Consider the following 18,719-nt stretch of genomic DNA (forward strand, 5'->3'; position numbering starts at 1 on the left):
TTCGCGGTCCATTTGATATTAAAGTGTCTTTCCCTAAGATGATGAATCCATTTGTCTAATGCTTCTAGTATTGCACACAGCCATAGTGTCAGACCTGGTTTAGGGTTAGATCTGGTTTAGGGTTGTGCTGGGTCCATAAACTATGATGTCAATAAATCGTCAATAAATCATCAGGCATTAGAAAGTGTAGAGGAACAGTTATGTAAGGTCTACTCAAATGCATCAACGGACTTCTTTCTTACAAGTTGTACAAAACAAACCCCTCCCTCCATTCCCTGTCTCAAGGCTATGGGTGTCAAAATGATGACCCCCACGTACGTGCAACAACCTTAAACTTCACTTGTTCTGGTCTCAAGGAATTTGAGAGTCTTAGCATGGAGGAGGTGGTAAACTTGTGTGACCAAAGCCCTACCGAAAACATTTGCAATGACCTCCAAAGGATTGTCAACAAGGGAGGGAGAGAGAAAGAGAGTTGACCTCCGAGGTGTCTTGTGGGTGAGCTACCGGCCCACCTCTCACACCCTCGGTGGCGTTGAATTGTTTAGTAAAATCATGCACCTTTGATGCCATTTTTATTCTTTCAAAATTAATTTAAACCCATGCAATATTGCAATATGCAACACCTAACTTTTCTTTTCTTTTGACACTCTCACTTGTGTTCTCTTTTCTTTATAATTTGGTCACCCAAGATTTGAGGCACTGAGGAGGATTTCTCTATTACTACCTGTCATTTCTTTTACTTTTCATTCATTAGTAGACAATATAGTAGGCTAAGTATTAGCATTTCTCAAGGAGGAAGGTGAAAGAAGAAGAATAAACAAAAGACAAGCACACAAAGATGGGCAGGATTCCATGCTGTGAGAAGGACAACGTGAAAAGGGGACAGTGGACACCTGAAGAAGATAACAAACTCTCTTCTTACATCGCCCAACACGGCACCCGTAACTGGCGGCTCATCCCCAAGAATGCTGGTTTCTGTCCTTTTCCCTCCACATCAATGTTCTCCATAACATCATTCATTCATTCATCTTATGCTATAACCTAATTGTTCTTATTTACTTGTATAATTAAATAAGGTCTTCAAAGATGCGGGAAGAGTTGCAGGCTGCGGTGGACAAATTATCTTCGTCCTGATCTGAAGCATGGCCAGTTTTCGGATGCGGAAGAGCAGACCATTGTCAAGCTCCACTCTGTTGTTGGCAACCGGTACACCGATTAATCTACATTGTTCAATCTTTCAATACCATTGTCAAGATTGTTTTCAAAACCTCAGATATATTTTTAAACTTTTAAGCATGCTGTCTATACCTAATTCTGTATCGAGTTTAGCTATTCAATGACTTTGCGAAATGGCATCACAGATGGTCATTGATTGCTGCTCAGCTTACAGGACGCACAGACAATGATGTTAAAAATCACTGGAACACCAAGCTGAAAAAGAAGCTTTCTGGCATGGGTATAGATCCAGTTACCCACAAACCCTTCTCCCATCTCATGGCAGAGATTGCCACCACACTAGCAACACCACAAGTGACCCACCTAGCAGAAGCAGCCCTTGGCTGCTTCAAAGATGAAATGCTCCAACTCCTCACTAAAAAGCGGATCGACTTCCAGCTGCAACACTGCAACACAAATGTAGCACAAGGGAACACCTCATCCCCTTGTATTTCCACTAAACATGATGAAAATGATGATACCATTGAGAAAATCAAGCTTGGTTTATCAAGAGCTATGCAAGAACCTGGAATGTTGCCTCCAAACAAAATCTGGGACTCCACTGGTGTTACTTCTCCCAATTTGGCAGGCACCTGCTGTGATTTTCCTTCATCGGTTAATGCATTTTTATGCTGTCCATCTTCTTTCGGCAACGAAGGAGCTTTGTCACTGTGGAATCAGAGCATGTGCACTGGAAGCACATGCACAACAGGTGACCAACAAGGTAGGTTGCATGAAATGCTTGACAATGAAAACGGAGAAGAATTCGAGGGTGGGAAAGAGATTAGAAAAGTCTCATCCATATTCAATACAGACTGCGTGCTATGGGATATGCCATCTGATGATCTAATGAACCCAATTATTTAAGAGCATTACAACACAAAATAGGCTGACACCTTTCATTTATTGGCAATAACATATATCTTATGCAATGAAAATATGAATAATGTAAATGAAGACATATCATATTAATCACACCCTAGAATTACATAATTTCTTGTTGTTCTTCCAATCATTGATGTAACAACCTTTTCAATCATTAGTATGGTATCTTCTCTTACTAGAAACCCAATGTATATCAAGCAAAATATGATGACGACGACGATGTATCAGCCAGAACCTGCAAGTATCAAATAAGTAGAGGTTTAAAAATCAAGGTAATTAAAATTCTCCAATACAACCAAAGGCATCTAAGAAGATAAACGTTTACAAAGCTACCTCAAGTTGCTCTTCAGTAAATGAATCTTTCTGGACATTCCATGTATCCGCATGAGTCCGTCGGAACTCAGCGATTGCTTTTGTAACTGCAGATTTCACAGGTGATGGCTCTCCTCCAAAACGAGCCAGCAAAGTAACATGCTCAGGCAACCAACTGAAAGGATACAAATTACCAGGTAAAATACAGGGGCCAATGGGATTATATTTATATGTATTCATATATTATTCAATGAAATATCAACAATCAGATCTCTTCAATCCTATCCCCTAAGTTAGAGTCACGAAAAGGCTTTCTGGTGTGGTTTACAAGAGCTGAAAATAGGATAGTTACCAGGAAGCCATTCACTTGTTTCAAAAATATTTTAGTCACCCTCAAAGAATCCTCGTTTAATAACAGATGCCAGGAAAGACAAAAAAAGAAAACAGAGGGGGAGAGAGATCTTCAGCTAGTCTTGAGCAATACAGGTACTTCAATTCGAAGTCTCCTTCCACTAAACCCCCAGCATATCAGCCCATTTCTGCTGTCGTGATTGACATAATCCATGATGGTGTTATTACGAATAAAAAAAGAACCACAAAAAACAACCCTTTGACCATCTTCTTAAGCAAGGGTGTGTTTTAGGATACCTTAACTCTACTGGGCTTATTGTTACTCCAAATCACTATTTTGATTATACAGATTGGCTAGCTGGATGACATTAAAATGATCACTTGACAACTCAACTACACAGAGGATCTGACATGATTATGAACTTTCCATTAGTGGCACACCATCACAATTTCATACAAAAACCAAAATATTATAGGATCATTCTGGAAACACATGATACAATCAGTTCCTTATATTAACATGAACACACCTGGGCATATCATATGGAACTGACAATACAGAAGCCACCAAAGCAAGTACTGCACCATGAATAGATGCTACAGATTGGTGATTTTTTAGATTCCTGCAATCATGCAAACAATCTTTAGGTTAAAATTACAAGATTATCCGTACCAGGACTTGTTGCTTGTGTACTAAAAGCAAAGGGGATGTGAAAACAAGGTATATCAGCAGTGATCCACTCACAATAATCATGATGATGGCGAATAACATGTATAGTATTTTGACTTCAATAAGAAACGAATTTTCAAAGAAATTTCAACGCAAAACACCAGCCTTGCAAGTTTGACATGCAGACCCCAAAAGCAAGTGCATGAATGTGTGCATGACAATTGTATCCTCAGTGAAAGATAAATCTAACTTATAGAACATTAGATAGTGATATGACCTCTGCTTTCTCTTCATTTGGATGATCGTTTTTGCCTCCAAGTAAGCTCTTTCACGGAAGTCTCTTGCAAGATCTTCATTCCCACCCTTCACCAAACCTGCTAGAACTGCTGCAGCATGCTCCCTTACCTGACCAAGAATTTAGCTTTTTATGTTGAAAGCAAAAATAGTGACTAGTCCTGTTGTCCAAGGACTTCATTCCCTCACTAACTCCCACAATGAAAGAAACCTTTGTATAAAGGACTATCCTAACGCACCTGGTGACCTAGTATTTCAGTACTTGTATTTTATTTTGGGAGTCCAACTTCTTATCACAAATAAGAGTCAGTCAGGTCGATAGTTATTAAATATTAATAAAGTAGAGGATTATTCTTCAACAGCTAATCTACATTTGCACCTAAAAATCTATAGTACTCTTTAAATTGAAGATTCAGCCAGGAACTTGCCTCTACTTGATTATCTCTCAGGAGACTTTCAACTGTGCTCCAAATTTGTTGTTTTTCCACATTTGAGAGGATGAAAGTATGCCTGTAATAAAAAGAGCACGCCAACTATATTATAATCCACATCATAACAAATACCTGCTTAACCCACAGGCTCAAGCTGATTCCCAGAAAATACTCAACATGGCTCTAATCACATTCAAGCTGATAAAATATATTTTCACATTCAGGTCTATAACAGACATCTTGTTAAACATGAGATCACGGAAAATAAAACTGTTATCCACAACAGACAATTAATACATATTCTTGTGTGGGAAATGCAAAGCAAAATTCATAGCTTGCCTTGAAAGGAGTTTAGCATGTTTAATATGATAAAAAAGAGTCCACAATGTAAGAGATGATGCATTCAGAAAAGGCACACTACCTATACATAAAAGTACGCAAATATGTCAGAGTAGCTGATCGGGTCCGCCAGTTAGAATCATTGGCAGAAGAAAGAATCACTGAAACAGCCCTCTGGAGATGAGGTGCCAAGAAAATTCTCCATTTCATCAATTCAAAACATGCCTTTGCCAGTGTTGACAAATCTTTATTTGATGTTTCCTTCACAGAAGCAACATTAGGCACATTAAGGAAATAAATTCAAGGATGCTGTTACCACTATCAAATTGCCCAGAGAATTTGAAGCAGTCCACAATATTGTCCATCACATTGGCATCTGTGTTTGTAAAATCACTAAAACAAAATGCTAGCAACAAGTGGGCAAGATGACCGCAGCTTGTGCTGCTCTGGGTGGAAGACTTGTATGCAAGACCAAATAAGGAAACTGCATGCCAAAAGAGAATGCTATTCTGCTCAAATAAGGAACCATGTTTTCCCCCTTTTCTGATCTATTTTGTAATAAAAAGTGTCATTCTTATTGTTTGTGTCCAAACACATGTAAGCCAACCCTAGAGTGTAGGCGAGCATAAAAGGAATCATGGAAAAGAGTTGGGGTGTTCAGAAAATTGGAGCACTCAATGCAGCAATTAGATGGAAACCACTGGCAAAGACCAGTCAAGTAACACAAACAATGAAAATGCACCATAAATACCTGCAAAGAAAGTACAGGATAGAGAAATTGCACGATAACATCCAGTACATAAGAAGATCTCCCAGACTTCAACGTTGAGATGATAAAATGAAATAGCTACATCAAACAAGAAATATACTGATAAATCAGTCATTCTTATTAGTTATAGATGCAAATATAAATGTATTCTGAAAATTAATACCGTTTCCATCCACTTAACATCATCCAGTGCATCCCCATTCAAAGACCTGTTTTGCAGAGCTATATGCCCATCAGTCTCCAAGTTATCTGCTGGGCTAGTATTCTGAATATTTGTGACCACATCAGATGCTCGGTCAGTCAGAACAAAAACCCACTTTTCCTCTTTCAATTGATTGTCAATCTCACTGCCTCCTTCACGTGAATAATCATGAGCAGATGACAGCTGAAGACGAATGTTAGAGCACAACACGGACAGGGTAACACCTATAGCTTCCCTTACCTGTTCCGTGACAAATTTCCATTGAAACAAGATCAGAAAACAACTCAATCTGTCACAGAAACAGAAGGATGCAAAAAATATGGTTGTTCTTTTCAGACATCATTACATAAGATCAATCTCTTCCTTGGAAAAAATTAAATTTCTTCCTTATTTCCTCCATTCCCTTTTTCATGCGTGGAATAGAAAGGAAGTTCAACTTACTAGAACATAATCATATGATTCACAAGAGTGGCAAAATATGCCAGCAGACACAAAATTTGAAAAGTAGAATAACAAAATGTATGGAAATGCCATGCTTACTTGGGCTGATGAGTGGCACATGTTATCCAACAACTCATTCATAAGTTTGTTATGGAGCTCTATCTCAGCCATTGGCATCTTTTGTGGGGATATTTCTATGAGTGCAGCTGCAAGAAAAGTGTAGCGCTTTGCAACAACAGTGGTATTTAGAGCTGGAGGTAAAGGTTTCATCAAACAGTCCAAAATTTGTTTCCTCAGGATGGGGACTCTTGTACCATATTTTCCTTTTCCTGTCACTGAATAGCGTATGCAAGCTGCCCACTCTGGAATAGATTCCACTGACTGAGAAAGAATGATACTCTGCAACTGAACTGTTATCCAGCTGTCCCATGCTCCTAAAAGACCATTGACATCAGAGTGCAACACCCCAGCTAACGCTTCAGCAGCAACACACTGCTTAGACCTTTCCTTAGCATTTGCAAACTCCTCCAATGTTTCTTTAAGTGCTAGTAAGACAGGCATGCCACATTCTTGTATTAGCCGTTTAAAGATTCGTGCAAAGCTGGAGTAAAATGTATCACTTCCTAATAGAGAGATCCAACTAGGAGTACGTGGCCATGAAGACGAAAAATCAAAATAGAAACGGGTAATTGATTTGTCTGCAAGGCTTTGGATAGAAGAATTCCTGTGACTTCCTCGGGAAGATGTGCTCTCAGTATCAGTGATTATATGAACATGAGACAGGCTATTCAAAGTCTCGTTAAAGAACCCTTCTTCCTGAAAAATTTCACTTAATGCCCCTTCTAGAGATGATTTGACATGTGTTTGTAACTCCTCAGATACTGCAGACTGATTCTCAGCAGAGAGTTTGTAAGGCGATTCTTTTAATAGTGTATTTAGAGCTGAGATTGCTAGTATCCTTGTTTGAGGAAGTTGACTTTTTAAATTCTTAAGAAAGTGACCTGAAAAGGCATTAGTAAGACAATGTTGAAGAAATTGTAAATGATAATATCATTAAATTGTGGAAAGAGTGATGGTGAAAAGGGCAAGGAGTCAATCACACAAACTGACAGGGAAGGTACTCACCAGCAGTTTCACTCAGGATTTTAGAAGAGATGTTTGGAACATTTCTAGAACCCATAGCCAACAAAAGAAGAACTCTGTTAGCCATCAGGTTATACCTGCCAGGTAAAAACAACAAGGAATGAAATTGAACCAATATCCATGGAAATTTGAAGGCCAAGAGTTTAGAACAAATAGAGCTTCTGCATTTTCAAAAATTCCAGTCAAAACTATACATGCAGTTTGCATCAAAGGTAATCCTTAATCAACCAGACACTATTTCTAAGTCTGCCAATACATGGTCCTTCATAAACAAGCCAAGACAGTTCATAATAAACTTAAATGCAATTCTCCAGGCAGCTCGGCACAAACTGCAAATAGAAAGTAAACAAAGAATGAGATTTTTACCGCCAATGCAAACCAGTAGAATCAAAACTCATCGATCCAATTTGAGAAACCAAATCAGCAAAATTTGGTCCATCTATGTGATTATCTGATGTCCTGAAAATGCTTCTAGACACTCCCGAAAATTGGATGTTGTACATAACAAAAAGCTGTTGGCAATCAAATATTAGAGGAAGAAAATTCAATGACCCAACCCTAAATTACTACTGATGAGAGCCTTGACCTCATTAATTGCTTTCTGGGCTTTCAGTGATTCATGATGTGAGCTGCAAAAACAAAAAGGAAAAGCAGGGTAGAGTCATATGACTTCACAATTATCAACAACCTCCAATATATAAGAAAAGGAATCAAGGATCACCTTGAAAGAATACCAAGAAGAAAAGAAGACAATGCTTTTGGATCCTGAAATAAAAGATGGCATATCAAATAATTTTATTTCCAGATATGTATTGCAACCAATTTATGCTGAATATTACTGTTGTCAAATGCTTGAGAACTGTTTGCATAGAAAGGATTGTACAAGAACCCAGCACTGCATATTCTGGTGAGCTGGGATTCTTTAAGTGTTCAGTAAGTGAGAGAACACAGTTTGAAATCATTGATGGCCATCTCTTAATCATCTTCAGCAGAGATTTTCCAGCAAGCCTGGCATAAGATTAATAATGAATATCAGATATGATATGACCACTCATTGTTTTTCATGGTAAACAAGTCAAACCTTTAGTTAAAATCATTCACAACCCTATGACCCAATAGAATCATATACGCATATTAAAATCCAGTTTGATCACACAAGGATTATCGAAGACTGAACAACTTACACACGAACAATTTCATAGCTATGCAAAGAAAGGTTTAGCAGATCATCCATCAAAAGAATTGCACGTTAAAATCATTTGCAACCGTATCACCCAATAGAATCATATATGCATAAGAAAATCCAGTTTGATCAACCAAGGATTATCGAAGACTGAACAACTTACGCACGAACAGTTTCATAGCTATGCAAAGAAAGGTTTAGCAGATCATCCATCAAAAGAATTGCATGATCTGGTGGAGAGAAGTTCCCACTTGAACGAAACCGATGATAGGAGGATTGTGATGACCTCCAAGTACTATGCATGTATGCTTTGTCGATAAGAGCCCACCTGGGCCTGAAATGGATTAGATTAAACATTCAAATTCCAATCTCCAATGCAAAGTTCACGTAACAATACAGGGACTATCATGACAGGACTTCTTGCCTTTTTTTTCCTCGAGAATGAGAAGACACGATAAAATTCACTGGAGGTTCTAAAATAGCAGCAGATTCCAACTTCCAAGCCTGCCTGTGATTTGACCACTCCTCATACTCCAAACTTCCTGTTTGACCGAGGTTGGGAGATGAAACACACATGTCAAGAGATGAAAAGGGCGGATGTCGAAAATAGTTGTACAGAAAAACTACTCTAAGCATCTCAAAAAAGTTGAAAGGAATTTTATTCATCCAAACATAAAGTTCATTACCAAAGTTTCCCAAAGCATCCATAATACGGACAATGAGTATCAAGAGGATGCTGTCATCTGATTTTTCTTCTAACATATATCTGCCAGTGTTGCAAATATAACAGCATTTTAGCAAATCAGACTTGCTCAATATGGGTAAATAATATCCAGATAAATACTAAAATCCAAACATTACTTGCAAGCTGCATGTATAATCTCAGCAGCTTTTTCACGCAGTCCAGTGCTGCCAACACTTGAACCAGTTGCTCCGGCTATCAAGAAAGAAGTATGACTTGTATCTTCAACAATCCCATTCCTGGAGGACGGGCTGAAATCAGGTAAGCAAGATAAAACCCCTTGCAATGAAGAATCAATTCGCAAAAGAGTCACTTTCAAGTGCTCTTTCTCATTCCCTGTTAACAAGTTGCATGTAATTAGTGGAAGAATAATAATGAAATATCAATTGCAACATGTAAGTCAAGACATTTTTCTTTACATGGGAAAACAGCATGTATTCAATAACATGGGAAAATTCTTCAACTACTAAGACATGTGGAGTCATGAACACTAGAACATGGTTGTATGAGATTTATCGCAGAATGAACCTTCCTAAAATATTTTGATCCATTGATATAAAGTCATCAAATTCAGAGGTTTTCTAGAGGGCCATTATTTTTTACTGGTTTTCTGACTTAGTTTGGCATTGCAGTTCAACCGCGCTTTTGAAAAAAAAAACTTTTAGCTTCAAATTAGTTTTTTTGGTGTTTTTGGATTGTTTTGATATGTTGATGTCAGAAATGAATTAAAAAAAAATATTTTAATGCATTTTTAAGTGAAAAGCAACCTCTACCACACTCCTAAACAGGCCCTAAGCTTCTCAAGATAAGAATTTCACCACAAAATCAGAAAAATACAAGAAGAAAACTACATAAGAAGAAAGAAGGATTACCTGCATCTGAATGTATTTTATTTTGGCATATTTTCAAAAGGTCATCTAAAGCTGATTGAAAATGAAGGTTTAAAAGTTCATTTGCAAACTGAACTTCATCATCACTTGGAACATGCCACTTGGGGCCCATCAATGGTCCATCACTATTATAATCTTTTGCACTGATCCATTCTTCTAATGCCGTAGCAGCTGGATGCCATGAAATGCACCTAGGAAATCCACATTCTTCAATTTTTAATTCAAAGGGGAGTTGAATAAATAACCTACAGAAAGTATTCATCACAATCAAATGTATAGATGAAAAGACACAATCTCACTTGTATTGATCGATAGGATAATAAACAATCAGGCTTCCAAGGAGGGATCGAAGGAGATGATCACCAGCTCCATTAACCTATCATATGATGAGAGAGTTTTCCACAACAAAACAATATATGTCATTAATGCAATACAATAAAAACAAACACCCATTTAAAATATTCAGCAAATTATCCAGTATGCATCCTATCCAAACAAAAATCATTTGAGTAGGATCTGCAATTACAAAACAAACAAGTTACTGGAAGTAAATTGAAACCTTCCAAGAGGGAGATTCAAAAGCTAACGCGATAGCCTCTTTGAATTGATTCTTGTAACGAAGAAGAGCAGGACCTCCATAGTTTATGGCAACTGATAATATTTTCAATTGATAATCGATTGCTGTTTCAAGAGCTGGAGAGATTGTTGGTTTTGCCTGGAAAAGAAGCCATCAATTTTCAGTAAGAATCTTTCTGCAAAATAAAATCTAATAACTTATGCCATCTAACAAATGAAAAAACCTTAATTGAAACTTTAGCATCAGGAATCCCGCTCCCTCCAAACCCTGTAGCAGGTGTTCCTTTCAAAGAGGATATAACAGATGACAAGATTGGATCAACGAGAGAAGCAACAGCCTCTTCCGGGTTTGAATGAACACATGCACAGCAAAGCAATCCAACCTCTGCAACCGCTCCAGGAAGAATGTTTGTCCTAACAAACTTTGCAATTTTTCTCAAAGCCTGCTACCATGAAAGGAATAGTTTACAAAACAATCTCCTACCCAAGGAGGGGGACATGGTGACTGTGAATGAAGAAAACAATTGAAACCTGATTGTATAGAGGTTTTGATAGCCTTCCAAGCAAGATTTCAAGCATACAATAGTAGAAAGGACCATCATCTACAAGAAAGGTTCCTGATGTTGCTGATGAATGTAGGCCTTCATTCCTATAACAATGATAATGAGTTGATCTAACTAGAATGGCAAATCAGCATGTCTAAGTATATGAAGTTATGCAGAAAATTCAAGAAAAGATAAGAAACTTAATGCTATTACTTACAGAACACTGCCAGGTTCCAAATGTTGAAGTAACGAAAATAAGCGACATAAGAATTCATCCAACCATTCAGAAAACTGGATCATTGGCAAGAACGATAACTGATCGGTGTTATCATCCAAAGTAGCAATCTGCATTTATAAATAGAATAGCAAATGACCATGTCATAAATCATAGAACTATAAAACACAAATGAGACAATGAGATCAAGGCCTTAACTCTTACATTAGAAAATATAGACCCAAGTAACTGCATGGTCGCCAATGTTTTGGGAGGATCATTAGCATCCATACCAAGTAAAGCATTTGATAATGAGATCGTTAGAAGATCAACATATGCATCATCACCACCACCACAATCCTCCTGTTTACCTATTCTTGAGAGGGATGTGAGACATAGAGAACGTCCTGCATATGCTACTGACATCACTGCAGTTTTCAACTGGTGGGTGGCAGTCATCTGACTAGACACAAAGGTTGGAAAAAGACAAGTTAATGTGGTGAAAGAGGCATAATCCGAAGAGGAGACTACTAAATAGCCCTTGAAGAGAGGGTCATTATCAAATTTTAGCATTGTGGGCCCTAAAATAACACATGCACCGCTACTAACCGTCTCCAAGGCCAAATGGAATCGAGATGCCAAAAATGGAAGAACCAGAGTTGGCTCCACATATGACAAAATGGAAGTTGCTGCAGCAACTGTCTCAGAAAGATGTTCATCTTTGCTATATTGTCCGCGATCAAGTAACTTCAGCAAAACATTGACAAAAAAAGTCCTTTCTGATCTTCCAAGAAACATATCTGCCTGTCTACTGCTATCAGTGCTCCTGTAACATTAATATTTGAATAGTGAGAGTTGAGCTAACAAACTTAAAGAAAATGCATAACACGTATACAAGTGAAACAGATACAGATATATCCTTACTGTTGCTCACGCTGTAAGCGCTTCTGGAACGTAATTACCAAATTAAGCAAAAACCTCTCCAATGAATAAGTCCAGCGACCTCCATTAGAGGGATGGTAATATCTAAATAAATAAAAAACAATAACGAGCCAAAAGTAAGAACTATGAACAATTCACATGGTTGGAAATGATAATTAGAGTATTTGTATGTTAGTGAACAAACTGTTCTAAGAGGTTGATCAATTTCTCGAAATGCTGCTGAGCTGCACTACCAGGTTTAAGCAGATAGACCTGCATCCGCAATGAAATAACATGGGATGATGATATAGAAAACACTCAGATGAGATCAATTGTGGAAATCAACAAAATGGATGGCCATGTTTATTGATCTTACAATTGACTTTGCAATGGCCTTTGCTGGGGTGGCAGTTTTATTGGAGAATAAGAATCTTGTATATCTTGGAACGTCAACAGAAAATGGATATGAAGCACTTCCATTTGCCACAGGAACCTTTGATTGCCAGATTAAAGCATGATAGTGGAAAATCAGAATGGCAAGAAGTAGATTGATATAGACAGAGAACTCTAGCAAAACAAGAGCAATAAATTTTCTTATGGCAAGAGATAGAGAATTAAAGTCAAGCCTCATTTAAATGCACGCAGCATTTGATCATATGTTTTGTACACTGATTCCCTTCCCACATTTTAAATATTTAAGTAAATTTGCAAAGAGAGAAGAGTTCTAAATCCTTTGTATTCCAACTGTCCCTGCTTCTTCCCTCTTCTTGATGTTGTAGAATATTTATAAAAAAAAACCTTCCAACAAGGAATCCTTGCTTGCAAACTATCTCATAGTTAATTTGTCAATGCATATCTTTAGTGGATTCGGGGAAGAGGTTCTCTCCTCCTGTTCCTCTTCCCATCCTTTCCCCTACTACAGGTACTTATGAAGTACTAACTACATAGGGTTTAAAAAAATTCAGCAGCATGATTTAACTTGTCTTTGCTATCATTATGAGCTATAATACCAAATGTTGAAGAAGAAGGAAATCCTACCACTCATGCACCTCTACTCCTCAAATCTAAACATCATGCAAGTCAAGAACTTCTATTCCCCCAACCTAGAGACTGATAAAAGATTAGATAAAACATACATAAGCTCACCTCGAACATGTTCAAGTATCTACTAAAAAGCGTTGGTAAGAAGCATTCCCAGTTGATAAAGTTGTAGTTTTTAATAACACGTGCTATGACAGCTGCCCACTGGTTGTTCCAGAATTGGGAATTTGGTATTGAGTCCCACGAGTCCAAACTTTTTTTAACCCAAGCACTGCCATGTCAACAATAGGTTATAAAACTTGTTCCAACAACATGTCCAAAAACCCCAAAGAATTAAGAATTCCAAAAACTATGCACCACATACTCAGTATAGAAGTCCTGGTTCTCCAAGTTTGTAGGTAGAAACAGTCTCACAAACCCCGATCCTTCAAAGGCTGAATTGTGCCATGGATTTTCCAATAGAGAACTGCAAGTTTATTTCAAGAAAATTTCCAGGAGTGAACAACGAAATTGTAGAAACTTTATGATGCCACCAGATTCTTCAAGGATGGATTGCACTATCATATAATTTAATTAATACTTTTTCAGGCTTTTTGTCTTGGCTGTTTTACAATCGCATAGGCTAAATGAACAAAACCAGCCTTTCTAGTTGTTTTTTTCAATTTCTAAATTGGATTCTATTTACCATTGAAATAATAAAGTATAAAAACCTAGATAACACCATATATGTGTTCCAGAATTGCATTTAGCAACCATAAAAAGCAATAGAGCAGTGAAAACCAATTTGAAAACTTCGAAGTCACCTAAACTCGTTCCAAATCTCCAAAGCCGAACCAACTGGAAAGAATCTCCGGCAGGACCGAACAAGTGAAGTAATAGTCTGAAAATGCCTTTGTCTCAATCTCCACCCTTCTGGACCAGTATTCCTGTAATGCACATCATTATACAAATCATAAACACTAAAATTACCAATATAAACTCGCAAAAACAAAAAAAAAAACTAACCTTGAAAAATGAGTATGAATTAGAGTATCATACAACGGCCTCCATTGTACTTTGAAAGCCAACTTCTTTCTATACTTATTCAACACTCTCACTAACAAATTTCCCCATCTCACCTAAAAAAAAATCAAAAATTCCGCCATTCAAACTCAATAAAAAAGAGAGATAATTATCATAATTAATCAGCATTAAACAAGGTCGTGAGTCGTAAATCATAATAATACCTGAGCATAAAGCTTATTCTGCGAAATATTGAACAATTCAATTCCAATTTGAACGAGCTCAGCTACATCTTCCAAATTCAATTCGCTCTTCGCCTTGATAAAACTGTGATTAACAGTAAGTAATTAACTAGCTAACACTCGATTAGAATCAAATAAAACTGAATTCAAAAGAGGCGGAGACTAACAGTTCGAGGACGGAAACCCATTTGAGAGTGGAGTAAACGGAATCAGGATCGTCAGGTTTGTAAGAATCTTTAACAGAGTTCAGGACGCGACGGAAGGAGTCTTTCTCTTTCTTCGTCTCCTCTGCCACCGGTGGTGGCAACCACGCATTGTAGAGATGCATCTGGTTCTGAATTGAAGGTATGAGGAAGTTATTAAGAAGTAAGAAATATCAAGGTCTGTGTCTCTCTTTAAGGTCTGTGTCTCTCTTTAATATAGGAGTTTGGATTTTTTATTTCTTGGAGGAGGGGACGGGGATGGAGCTGAGGGGAGGAAGGCAGGCTGTTTCTTTTGTGAGAAGAAATGTCATTCTTGTAAATAACCGGTACTAACGGTGATGGATTGTTTTTTCTTGGACTGGAGTGGCCGACGGGGTTTTGCTGGGGGTTGACTGGTAACCGGGACCGTTGGTTTTCTTTTTCTTTTTTTGTTTTCCCTTTTCTTTTAAGATTATTAGGATATAGAATGTTTAAGCGTGTGTTTGTACTTTTCAAATAAAAATATATTAAAATTATTATATTTTAGATTTTATTTATTTATTTTATATATTAGTGCATCGAAATAATAAAAAAAAACATCTAAAATAATATTAATTTAATTTTGTTTAGATAAAAACCAGTTTAAAAATAAAAATCACTTAAAAAATTAAATTAAAAAAAAATAAAATATACCATAATTCCAAGTAAACGTACAATAAGTCAATTGTTGACGAGAAGATTCCTTAACTTGTAGGAGGGGTTGATAGAGATGGATAACATATGAATAAATTATTATTTTTTATTTTCTGTGAGATTGTAATTGGTGCTTCTAGTTTTAAGAATTATAGGTTAGGCCCTTGATAAAAAGTTAAACTGATGATTTTTTTTCTTTTCGGGAATCTCTTAAATTATAATTTAAAATGTGTTTCTAATTTTGTATATAGTAAGTGAAATTATATATTTTTATTAAAATTTAAAAATAAAATTGTTATGAAAAAAAACAACAAAAAAATGACTAAATTAGAAATAAACATGAAAATATAAACACTTGAACTAAAGGGACTAAGTGATTATTTCACTAAGAATACAGGGATCAAATGAGGACCAGATCATTAGGGGTTTTAAAATTTAAAGATTCAATAACCGAGTAGCGGCTCCATGGCTGTTAAAAAACAAATATTTGAAAACTTCTATAAAAATTTGAAATTAAAAAAGAAAGAAAAAAAGTTAAATTTATCATACCCGTGAACAAGGTTTACCAGCCAAACCTATAAATATATCCATGAACTTTATAAAATTTAATAATATATTTTTCTCTAAAATTAATTTTTTTAACTATATGAGAAAAAAAATAAACAACAAAAAAAGTTAAGTTCGATTAAAATAAAATAAAAATACCCTATCAAACTCATAAACTGAGGCAACCTTGGTTACCCTAGCAAATCATGCTAAACCTATAGAAAGACAAAATAAAAAGAAATAATTAAATTACAAAGATAAATTCTAAAATATCTCAATATTAAAAAATAAAATTGAAAAAAAATCATAAAAAAATTCAATAAAAAAACAATGGATTTTAATTGTAATTCACAAAGTGTATTACTTTATAAAGTTTAATAACATTGATTTTCTATAAAACTATTTTTTTAACTATATAAAAAAGCAAGTTTAATTAAAAAAAAAACACACATCATGTAATATGTAAGTTGAGGTACTTGAGTTACTCTGAAAAAACTCATAAACCACGTTAGCCGCAAAATAAAACAAAATAAATTATGTATCTAAAATCTCAACCACTCTATTATTAAAAAGTAAAATTAAAAATTGAAAAATTAAAAAAAAATCAGAATAAAAATTCAATAGCAAAAAGAAAAAGCAAAACATTGTAATCTAGAAAGCAATGCAATGGGTGTAAATGAATAATGTTTTTTCCTCCTTTAATTTTATTTTTGCCTGAAATCATGTTGGACCGTTGGTTTAGAGGTAGCTAGTGGGTACATTTTCCCATAATTCGAAGGTTTATTTAAGTTTTATATTAATGTCGGAACCGACACTTTGCCAACTTCGAAAATTATGGTCTGGTTGTAGCAGACACACCATGCTTAGAGAACTATGGCAGGTGGGTGAGACGAACATGCCACCAATTCTATTTCTCATTGATCAGGATGTACATGGCGGCATGTTCCTCGCCAATTAAATCTATAGCTAATTCAAGATTATGAAAGGGCATTGCAACTCCTGCAGAGCATGCGTGGATTCTGCATCTATATGATATGAATAAGCTGATGCTTGCAATATCCGTCTTCTGGTATCTGGTAAAATGAGATTTTTTCGTAGCCTAAGGGAATTTTAGAATTACGATGAAAAGGGTGTGTCAGTAGTTCTCTGTAGTTATGTTTTTTACTTAAAAATATGTTAAGATAATAATTTTTTTATTTTTTAAAATTTATTTTTGATATCAGCACATCAAAACAATTCAAGAATGCTAAAAAAATAAACAACAACTAGCAAGTAATTCACATTGAAACAATTATTTTAAAACTAGTAAATAATTTTAAAACACTTCATCGATTGGTCTTAAGGTTTATGACTCTGTGTCAAACTGAGCACTTGGACTTGACAGTCAATCAAGTTCAAGGTAAAGTGAGTCTGAGAAACATGTCAGACTTTTATCAAATCTGAGACACTTGAACTTGACTGTTAACTAAGTCTAATGTAACGACCATCCTCCATTGACATGTTCAGGGGAATGACCAACCTCCATTGGATCTAACCTCGAGAAAGAGCCTCAATAGGCTTAGTTACATTTGACGTCTTAAACTTTAATCACCCTACATCTTTTTAGGTGTATAAAAGTCCTTCAAGAACCTACCATATTCCCATCAAATATTAATATAAATGTAAGGAATATTTATCTCTTATTAAATGTTATCAGGGTAATTACACTGCATGCTCTCCTTTACATAAAATGACAGGACTCATGTGCTATAAATATACCATGAGATCTTCAGAACAAATGTTCACAATCTTCATTCTTCATTGCATATATATTTTCAGAGCATCTCTCTCTAAAATATTCTTGTATTTTCTCTCTCTAAAAATATACTTATTTAAGCATCAGAGAGTTCACACCTCCATTAAAGAGAACCTTTTGCAAGTATTAGCCACGAACAGTTTTGGCTTACCAAGGATCAAGCATAAACTATTAACTACCTTGGTTAGGGATAATGAAAGAGATTGTTATGACCAATTGATTAACTGATTGTCCAACTCGGAAGCTCTATTCCCAGGCTAGTTGGATTTTTAGATTATTGATTTGTGACTACTACTTGGGAGATGGGCAGTAAATTTAAAAATTTCTTTGTGAGTAACTAATATATATATATATATATGTGTGTGTGTGTGTGTAAAAACCAAATTTAAATGCTCTAATTGATCATGGTTATCTTCTAAATCATTATGCAGGTTCATTTCAATATCGTGCATCTTGATAGCTTTAGAGTCTACCCCTATTACTAGTAGATCTTTTGGTCATGTAAATTAATAATAATAATAATAATAATATTACCTCATGTATATTTTGAAGATTATTTTGTTGTGTACGAATGAACTTAAATAGACTAATTTATTCAACTTGTATTCTGTTGTGTGATTATTTTTTAATTATGCAATTAATATCGTTTGTATAATAATAATACTTAAAGATTGAAGGAAGTATATTAAATCTATAATCTATGATTATGTATGTAATTGTTAAGATAACTATCTTTCTTTATTTTAGTTAACATGATTATTCTTTGAATTGATATGTTAGAGAATGTAAAATATTATGGATTGAAAAATATTCTAGTAAAATAAAAATACTAAATTGTGAAAATGATTTATTAGGAATTGGTGTTGATATTATCGATAACTTGAAATAGATTGAATTAGGGGAAACCTTAACGAAATTTTTGTAAAAACAAAAATCATGAATTCTAAATAAATTGATAGAAATTTTGGGATGTTACAATTGAAGTGTGGATTTTACAACTAGCGAGTGGGCATGCAAGAATGTTTTGTGGTAATCTCAATATTGCTGGCTGTAAAAAAGAGAGGCTAAATTAACATGCAGTGCCTCTGTTCTATA

At 35.6% G+C, this 18,719-nt stretch overlaps 2 protein-coding genes across 2 annotated transcripts; one reads left to right on the forward strand and one right to left on the reverse strand.

The window, feature by feature from the left end:
* The first annotated feature begins 213 nt into the window (after positions 1-213).
* LOC7457663 (transcription factor MYB80) lies at positions 214-2,855 on the forward strand. The gene is made up of 3 exons (XM_002299035.3): positions 214-971; positions 1,077-1,206; positions 1,362-2,855. Exons 1-3 carry the CDS (start codon positions 839-841, stop codon positions 2,080-2,082), a joined length of 984 nt encoding a protein of 327 aa, XP_002299071.1. The 5' UTR covers positions 214-838; the 3' UTR covers positions 2,083-2,855.
* Positions 2,088-14,920, reverse strand: LOC7471707 (proteasome activator subunit 4). Its single transcript, XM_024585248.2, has 35 exons — positions 14,576-14,920; positions 14,391-14,493; positions 14,170-14,282; positions 13,968-14,090; positions 13,529-13,630; positions 13,270-13,435; positions 12,500-12,616; positions 12,329-12,396; positions 12,127-12,228; positions 11,812-12,028; positions 11,428-11,661; positions 11,206-11,333; positions 10,975-11,092; positions 10,668-10,886; positions 10,427-10,582; positions 10,167-10,243; positions 9,850-10,058; positions 9,097-9,313; positions 8,922-9,001; positions 8,660-8,777; positions 8,399-8,569; positions 7,892-8,060; positions 7,774-7,817; positions 7,639-7,681; positions 7,419-7,564; positions 7,035-7,129; positions 6,009-6,910; positions 5,430-5,708; positions 5,249-5,344; positions 4,580-4,758; positions 4,156-4,237; positions 3,711-3,838; positions 3,294-3,386; positions 2,434-2,587; positions 2,088-2,335 (listed from the first exon to the last, which is right to left on the reverse strand). Exons 1-35 carry the CDS (start codon positions 14,734-14,736, stop codon positions 2,294-2,296), a joined length of 5,451 nt encoding a protein of 1,816 aa, XP_024441016.1. The 5' UTR covers positions 14,737-14,920; the 3' UTR covers positions 2,088-2,293.
* Between the last annotated feature and the right edge of the window lie 3,799 nt (positions 14,921-18,719).

Source organism: Populus trichocarpa, chromosome 1 (assembly GCF_000002775.5).
Source record: "Populus trichocarpa isolate Nisqually-1 chromosome 1, P.trichocarpa_v4.1, whole genome shotgun sequence".
Classification (NCBI taxonomy): Eukaryota; Viridiplantae; Streptophyta; class Magnoliopsida; order Malpighiales; family Salicaceae; genus Populus; species Populus trichocarpa.